The following is a 7,426-nucleotide window of genomic DNA, read 5'->3' as shown; positions in this document are numbered from 1 at the left end:
ATATGGTCGATAGTGTGTCCACTGCATCGAGTGTGGCCTGTATGCTGCGACGCAAACACTTAAACGCGAAACTATTCGATATATCGATACCCACTTCAGTAGTAGTGTTTACATCTCTAATGCCAATTGGCAAAAAAGAAAAGAATCTCGCAATATTGGTTTTGTTGTTTCAGCCAAAGTTATTTTTTAAGGTAGCAATTCGATAGCGATGCCCGTGCGCAAGTACCGCCGCGAGACCAGCGAAATAAGCTGCTGTCTTAAGTACCTGCTGTTTGCCAGCAATGTGATCCTTTGGCTGGCGGCCCTGGTGGTCCTCTCGGTGGGCATCTGGGCTTGGAGCGAGAAGGATATGTTCAGGAACATCGCGCGCCTGCACTTCATTGCTCTAGATCCGGCCTTTGTGTTGATCATGTTGGGAGGCGTCGCCTTCCTGCTGGGCTTCCTTGGCAGCGTGGGTGCCCTGCGAGAGAACACTTGTCTCCTGGCAGCGGTGGGTATTCTAAATATTTTGGTCTCCTTAGCTTGGCTAATCTCCTCTTTACACCGCCAGTACGCCATATTTTTGAGTGTGCTGCTCATCGCCGAGATCGGCTTCTGTGCCCTGGCTTTCGTGCTCAAGGACAAGGGCTGGGTAAGCGTAATCTCAACATATTTGTATTGCACTGCTTATAGAACTGTGTGTTTCAGATCAAGGATCAAGCCACCGAGGGCCTGAAGGCCTTTATCAGGCATTATCGCGAGGACGCAGACCAGCAGAACCTCATCGACTGGATCCAGGAGGACTGGTTGCAGTGCTGTGGTATCGATGGGCCCAAGGACTGGGACAGTAACAACTATTTTAATTGCTCATCCATTGCCATTGGCAGCCGGGAAGCGTGCGGCGTGCCCTTCTCTTGCTGTCGCCGACGTCCCCAGGAGGTGATCAAGAATAAGCAGTGCGGCTACGATGTGCGCAAGGAGGGATACGTAAGTTGCTCAGTTCTGCCTAAGCCATCATCTATCATATTCAATCTCCAAGCGCTGCTCTTGTATTAATTTAAATTTTGTAAACGCAAGCAGCCCGTGGATAGGAATATACATGAGCGCGGATGCTTGCGCGCCGGCGAAGATTGGCTGGAGGCTCATCTTATTAGTGTAGCAGTCTGCTCTGTGAGCCTGCTCGTTATGCAGGTGCTAACACAAATAATACTTGGTCCTTTTTTCGTTTCTTAAATTTGAAATAATTGAAATTTAATTTGGTTTATATATTTTTTTTCTTAATTTTATAGCAGCTTAGTTAATACCAACTCAAAAATAGTAATATGGTTATACAAAATCTTAATATTTAAAACATTTAACATAACTATATTAATATATAATCATTCATATTGGCCCGTCAATTTAATCCTAGAAAATATAAGTAAGATATATAGAGAGCGTATTCTGTGATGTAGGGTCTGCATTTTTTATGGTCGAAAAATTCGACTGTATTTTCTTTTTGTTTTTAATTTATTTTTTGCGATATTTTGTATATTTTACCAGGGCATGGAACTGTCCAGGATAATTTATGAAAAGGGATGCGTCCAAGCTGGCGAAGAATGGATGGAACACAATTTAATTATTATTTCCACTGCCGTTATTGTTGTGATGTTTTTCCAGGTCTTTATTTAGCCTATTTTTATTTATTCCAATATATTTGAGGATTGAGGTGGGTGTTGGGGTGGCGGTGTATTAACCCAATTTTCTGAGCACGTCCTACAATGGCCAAGTTCAGTGTAACATCTTCCAACAGGTGAAAGATCTTTTCTGCAGCTGTCCGACACTTGCAGCCTTAGCTTGCAGGGCACACACACAAACCGTAAGAGTACACTTAAAACCTATTAATGCTGGTCTCACTGAGGTCTGAGACTTCACCTTTGGGAGTTAACCCTTCTAACCTAAACTAATTGGTTTTTCTTAACACGAAGATCTGAATAGGGTTGTGCCTCTGTAACCATTGCATTTATTTGATTTCCTAGATCCTGGGCATTTGCTTTGCTCAAAACCTGCGCGCCGATATCTACAACCAGAAATCAAAGTGGCACTGACAAATGGCCCTTGCTGTCGTTCCCACAGCACTCTAGAAATGGATGAACGGAGGAGGACCTCGAGCCGGAAACTAAAACTACTCATCTACGCTTCGGTTAGTTAACTACTACTATAAATACCTTATCTACCCAATACGCTCCTGCAATCGCCAATATACAGCCGTAGCTATGTGTCTAACTATAGCGAACGCATTCCGTCTTCGTGGACAATGACTTACATATATTAACTAGGTTGCCAAATTGTTTGCTGTTCTTACGTCGGCTTCTCTCTGCCCGAAAGCCAAACTGAGAAACAAGTGCAAAACAGTTTTATACATTTTCTATACATTTTACAATGAAAAGGAGGCATACGAAAAGCGAAAGAAAAATTAACTCAAAATGCAACTGTGATATATTTTTTAACGAAATGTATAGAGAAACGAACGAACAATGAAATGCAACAATTTTTAACAAATGATAAAAACTGAACACGACGCAAAACCCATTCTTAAACCGAACACAACTTCAACCTAGCACCGCAGATGTCTGTCTTAAGTAATAATCGTTATTTTTATAACTGAAAACTAAATACCTTTTTTATGTGGCACAAATACCGAGATATAAGAAGTACCAGCAAAAGCAAGTTAGGTTCGGCAAGTGGAAGTTTTTATACCCATGCCACGTCCAAATCTCGAATCATTTGCTTTAGCTTAAGCCTTAAAAACATCAATATTCGATTCTGAGCCATTTGCTCGTATGGCAGCTGTAGTTTATAGAGCCAAGTGTAGTTTCATCCTTGAGCTTTGTACCTGCTTGGAAGGGTATTATTTAATGCATGGTTAGTCAATCCAAGGCCGATTACCAGGGACCTTATCTGTCCGCGATATTTAAACAATGAGCGGAGAAACCGAAAATCCAACCAAGTAAATTATAATATACACTGCAGAGGTATAATAAACATCAGTTTGCTTTTTTAAAATGAGCTTAAACTACAAAGATGCTTAAAGAAAACAAAATGTAGGAATACACACACATGTATATTTTCTGTTTTGCAAAGATCACAAGAAGCTTATGCAGTTCTGGGTTAATTATGGGTAATAAGTATTTTTTACATTTTGTTCAAGAGCCAGAAGTGTTCACTTTTTCATCTTATATGTCGGACTTATCAAACTGTTAACGTAAGAAATTAAAAAAAAACTGTCCAGTATTTGATTTTAAAGAGCCTGGAAATCCAATTAACTGCCATATATAAGCACTTTTTAGTCAGATATTTCTGCCTTTAGTAAAATTATTCCACAAATTCTGAAGACTAACCCAGTCTGTCCATGTATCAATGTAAAAATGCCCTGATATTATTATCAATTTGATAAATTTGTCTTTATTTAAATATGAACAGAAAATGAAAACATTGCATCTACATTTTTTAATGATATTTTACAGAAAGAAATTATGAGAAAAACATTCGAACAAATGTAAAAACGTATTGTAGTTAACCTTAGATAATATAATAGTAACGAAAAAAGTCAATTGAAAGCGTGCTGCAAAATAAACGCGAAGTCAAAGTCAAGCACACTAACAATTTAAACATTTAGTTTTAGAGTCATACAAATTAGAAGATGTATTAAAAGCTTAACAAAGGTTGTTGTTGATGCAAATATCAATCAAAACTGCTTCAAAATAAAAAGTAACTAAACTAATTGATTGGCCTTCATTTAAGAGGAACATCTCCGGATTCTCCATCCAGCTGAGCCACTGCATCAAACTGCACGGCGGGCAGGTCATCACCCGTTGCCGTTTTATTGGCCCGCTGATACTCCAGTATGACGAGAGAGTTTGAGCCCACCTTCAGGACTTCGTTGGGCACATACAGAGTGATTTGGGGACCGGCCACCGGCCAGTAGCGTCCCAGATTAAAGCCATTCACATAGGCCACGCCCTTGCCCCATCCAGCCATGTTCAAGTAGGTGTCGCCCACCTCCTCAACGCTAAGGGTGCCCGTGTAAAGAATTGGGCCGTTCCGAAGAATGCGCTGCCTGGCCAGGAACGAGTCCAGCCTGATCTCCTTTTCGCTCTGCCCTTCTTGCCAGCGTTTAATAGATGTGTCATCTAAGGGGAAGGCTGTGCTCCGCCAGTTCTCTAGCGGCAGATAGCCACCGTTGTGCAACTGCAGACTCACATCGCCAAATATGCCCTTTGTGTCGTTGGATATATAGAAGTTTACGCGTCCTTGGTTCTCCACCAGCAACTGAAGGGTGCTACCCCACCCCTTGCTGAGGGGCAGCGAGTAGATCTGCGCCTCGCGAGAGAGTGTGCCCACCAGCTCCATGTCCACGAATACGTGGGCGCGGTCATTGATTTGCCCTATTTTTAGCAGAGCCGGGTCCAGGTCCATGTCGGGCAGTTCCGTTTCGTAAAGAACGAGTCCGGAGTACAAATCGAGTTCCTCGAAAGTTTTGGGCTTAACTGACTCTACAGGTGTACCCTTAGAAAGAGCTGCTCGTCCCTCCGCTGAGAGCAAAGCCAACGATGGAGTTAACAGCACCTTTCCATAGGCCAGACGCTTGGCGGGATTTAACGTGATGTCTGGCAAAGTCAGGAACTGGCCAATTGCCTCCTTTACCAGGTTATACTTTGTGGTCACTCCTCCGGCCTCGTCCATCACGGCATCATAGTCGTAGCTTGTGATGTCAGCCGCATAACCGAGAGCTCCGTCCAAGTTATAGTTAGCTCCGGCCGTAAAACCGAAATTGGTGCCACCAAAGAACATGTAGAGGTTGACACTGGCGTTGTAACTAAGAATGGTTCTGGAATTGTTCGATAAATGGTGAGTAAGACAGGCTTTTTAGAATAATAATGGTTGCAATCTCGAGAAAGTGACGTTAAATTATTTTTGCCGCATCTTTTGAAAAAATTTCATTGGCATTAAAATTATTTAAGCTAGACTTACTTCAGAGCATTGGCCACCTCCTGGCCATCCCGTCGTTGGTTTTGCTCCTGCCAGTGAGTCAGCCAGCCAGGATAGAACTCTGAATTGACTAGTGGACCAGTGGGCTGCTGGACACGCAACATTTTCCAGATTTCGTCAATTTCGTGGACTAAAAAAGAAAAGGGGTGGAGCCATCAAATCAAAGCATTTCACATAGCTATAACAAATTTTATCGCGTAAAGCGTAACTTTTACTTTACTCACTGCGATCTATGCCGAAGTCTGTGGTGGCAAACACATTTTCGATCTTGCCGCAGCTCATCTTCTCGTTGGGAATGTCAACCGTAAAAAGCAGGGCATTTCCGGCCACATACTTCTCCGTCTCATCTCTCAACCAGTTGAGATAGTCGTGGTCGCAGGCGTAGTCTCCGTACTCGTTCTCCACCTGCACCATGATGATCTTGCCGCCATTTCCAACATACAGATGCTCGAGGCGTGGCATTAGCTGTGCATACCATTTGCCGACTTCGGCAATATAGTTGGGGTCGTTGGTCCGCATCTTAATGGTCGGGTATTTGGTGAAGAGCCAGTGGGGAAGGCCTCCCTATAGGAAGAACATGATTAAGAAGATGCCTATGATAATTCCGCTGCAAACTCACGTTATCCCGCTCGGCACAGATGTAGGGACCTGGACGGAGAATAATGTAAAAGTCCTCCTCCTGGGCAATCTCCAAGAACTTGACCACATCTGCTATGCCCTCCCAATTATATTCACCATCGTGGGGATTGTGAAGCGACCATTCCACATAGCTAGTAAGTAAGTTAAAGAGGTTTTTAAATTCAAAATAAAATTAAATAAAATACGAGATATGGCTTAGTTCATAAACCAAATAGGAACAGGCCTGAGCTTTTTACTTATATTTATACCCTTGCAGGGTATTATAATTTCAGTCAGAAGTTTGCAACGCAGTGAAGGAGACGTTTCCGACCCTATAAAGTATATATATTCTTGATCAGCATGAACAGCCGAGTCGATCTAGCCATGTCCGTCTGTCCGTCTGTCCGTCTGTCTGTCTGTCCGTCTGTCCGTCTGTCCGTCTGTCTGTCTGTCTGTCTGTCTGTTTCTACGCAAACTAGTCCCTCAGTTTTAAAGCTATCTGAATGAAACTTTGCATAGAGTCTTCTATATGCTCTCACTGCTATATATGTCGGAACGGGCCAGATCGGACGACTATATCATATAGCTGCCATACAAATGTTCGATATATTTGTAGAAAAAAAATTATAACTTTGCTGTTTTTCAACATTTTAGCACCATTTTTTAGATATGGCCATTTTATATATATATATTTCAGAATTTTGGTTAAAATTTTATGAAAATCGGACGACTATATGATATAGCTGCCATAGGAACAGTCGAGAAATAAATAGGAAAAAAATTATTGTTTCGTTGTTTTTCAACGTATGTTTATCTACTCTGAGATATAAGCTTTTTTTATTATTCTAGAATTATGGTATAAATTTCATAAAAATCGGACAACTATATCATATAGCTGCCATATAAACCAATCGGTAGATGTAGAGAAAATGTAAAACTGGGAATGTAAAACTGTAACTGTCAAACTGTAAACATAATAAGTATAGGTAACATGTAATGAAACTCTGTTTTGTGAGTGTTTTCAGCATTTAAATCTATAATATAAACCTCAAAACCAATCTGCAAGGGTATACAAACTTTGGCGTGCCGAAGTTAGCTTCTTTTCTTGTTTTAATTATATTTGAACTCATCTAAAACAGCCCTGATATGTTGCATATACACAGTAGGTATATAATTTTAGCTTCTATAATCTCTACGATCTGTACCTTGTACCATATGAGATTTAAGGAGATAAAGAAAGCTGTATTTACTTACGTATCCAGAGCATTCAGGCCAGATGCACGCATGGTGCGCAGTCGACTCCGCCAGGCCTCTGGCACAGCGCGGAAGTAGTGGAACGATCCAGAGACGTAGCGGAAGGGTTGGCCATCCAGCATAAAGGTATTGGCTTCATGGTCGATCGTAAATCTGGGCGAGTCCTGTGCGAATTTATTCAACCAGCTTAATTCGATTAAATAATTGTTTTCAATTGAATAACTCCGACTTACGTCGCGGGCGTTGCTGTCACTTTTCAGGCCGACACAAAGGCCTACGGTGAGGGCAATAACTGCGAGTACCAGACAGCAGCTCACGGCCATAGTCAGCTTTCGATTGCCCCAACAGCCGCGAATCATAGTACCTGGTAGTCAAAAGCGACCACTGAAAGTTCAAAAAGATGGGGAAGACCAAGCTTAAAGCTTTGCCAGAACTGGATTGAAAGAGGCGCCAATATTTGATGACCGTTCTGCAGTACCGACCGAAGCACAATGAATGTCAAGCGATACTCTGGGCATATGGGGTGTGATGGCTAGTGGCACTT

At 42.0% G+C, this 7,426-nt stretch overlaps 2 protein-coding genes across 6 annotated transcripts; one reads left to right on the top strand and one right to left on the bottom strand.

Annotated features, from left to right (window-relative positions):
- Nucleotides 1-118: 118 nt before the first annotated feature.
- Nucleotides 119-3,742, top strand: Tsp26A (Tetraspanin 26A). Of its 5 annotated transcripts, XM_017168546.3 has the most exons (6): nucleotides 119-490; nucleotides 551-631; nucleotides 688-966; nucleotides 1,060-1,170; nucleotides 1,522-1,638; nucleotides 1,998-3,742. In XM_017168546.3, the coding sequence occupies exons 1-6, from the start codon at nucleotides 209-211 to the stop codon at nucleotides 2,064-2,066; spliced, it is 939 nt and encodes a 312-aa protein (XP_017024035.1). In that variant the 5' UTR covers nucleotides 119-208; the 3' UTR covers nucleotides 2,067-3,742. The 5 variants fall into 5 exon arrangements, with proteins under 5 accessions (XP_017024035.1, XP_017024032.1, XP_017024033.1 ...); XM_017168543.3 differs by lacking the exon at nucleotides 1,060-1,170; XM_017168544.3 differs by lacking the exon at nucleotides 1,522-1,638.
- Nucleotides 3,396-7,358, bottom strand: Gal (beta galactosidase). Its single transcript, XM_017168541.3, has 6 exons — nucleotides 7,116-7,358; nucleotides 6,883-7,046; nucleotides 5,630-5,780; nucleotides 5,235-5,574; nucleotides 4,993-5,140; nucleotides 3,396-4,849 (listed from the first exon to the last, which is right to left on the bottom strand). Exons 1-6 carry the CDS (start codon nucleotides 7,239-7,241, stop codon nucleotides 3,754-3,756), a joined length of 2,025 nt encoding a protein of 674 aa, XP_017024030.1. The 5' UTR covers nucleotides 7,242-7,358; the 3' UTR covers nucleotides 3,396-3,753.
- Between the last annotated feature and the right edge of the window lie 68 nt (nucleotides 7,359-7,426).

Source organism: Drosophila kikkawai, chromosome 2L (assembly GCF_030179895.1).
Source record: "Drosophila kikkawai strain 14028-0561.14 chromosome 2L, DkikHiC1v2, whole genome shotgun sequence".
Taxonomy (NCBI): Eukaryota; Metazoa; Arthropoda; class Insecta; order Diptera; family Drosophilidae; genus Drosophila; species Drosophila kikkawai.
Note: the sequence above shows the minus strand (reverse complement) of the source record. Positions and strands in the feature narration are given on the sequence as shown.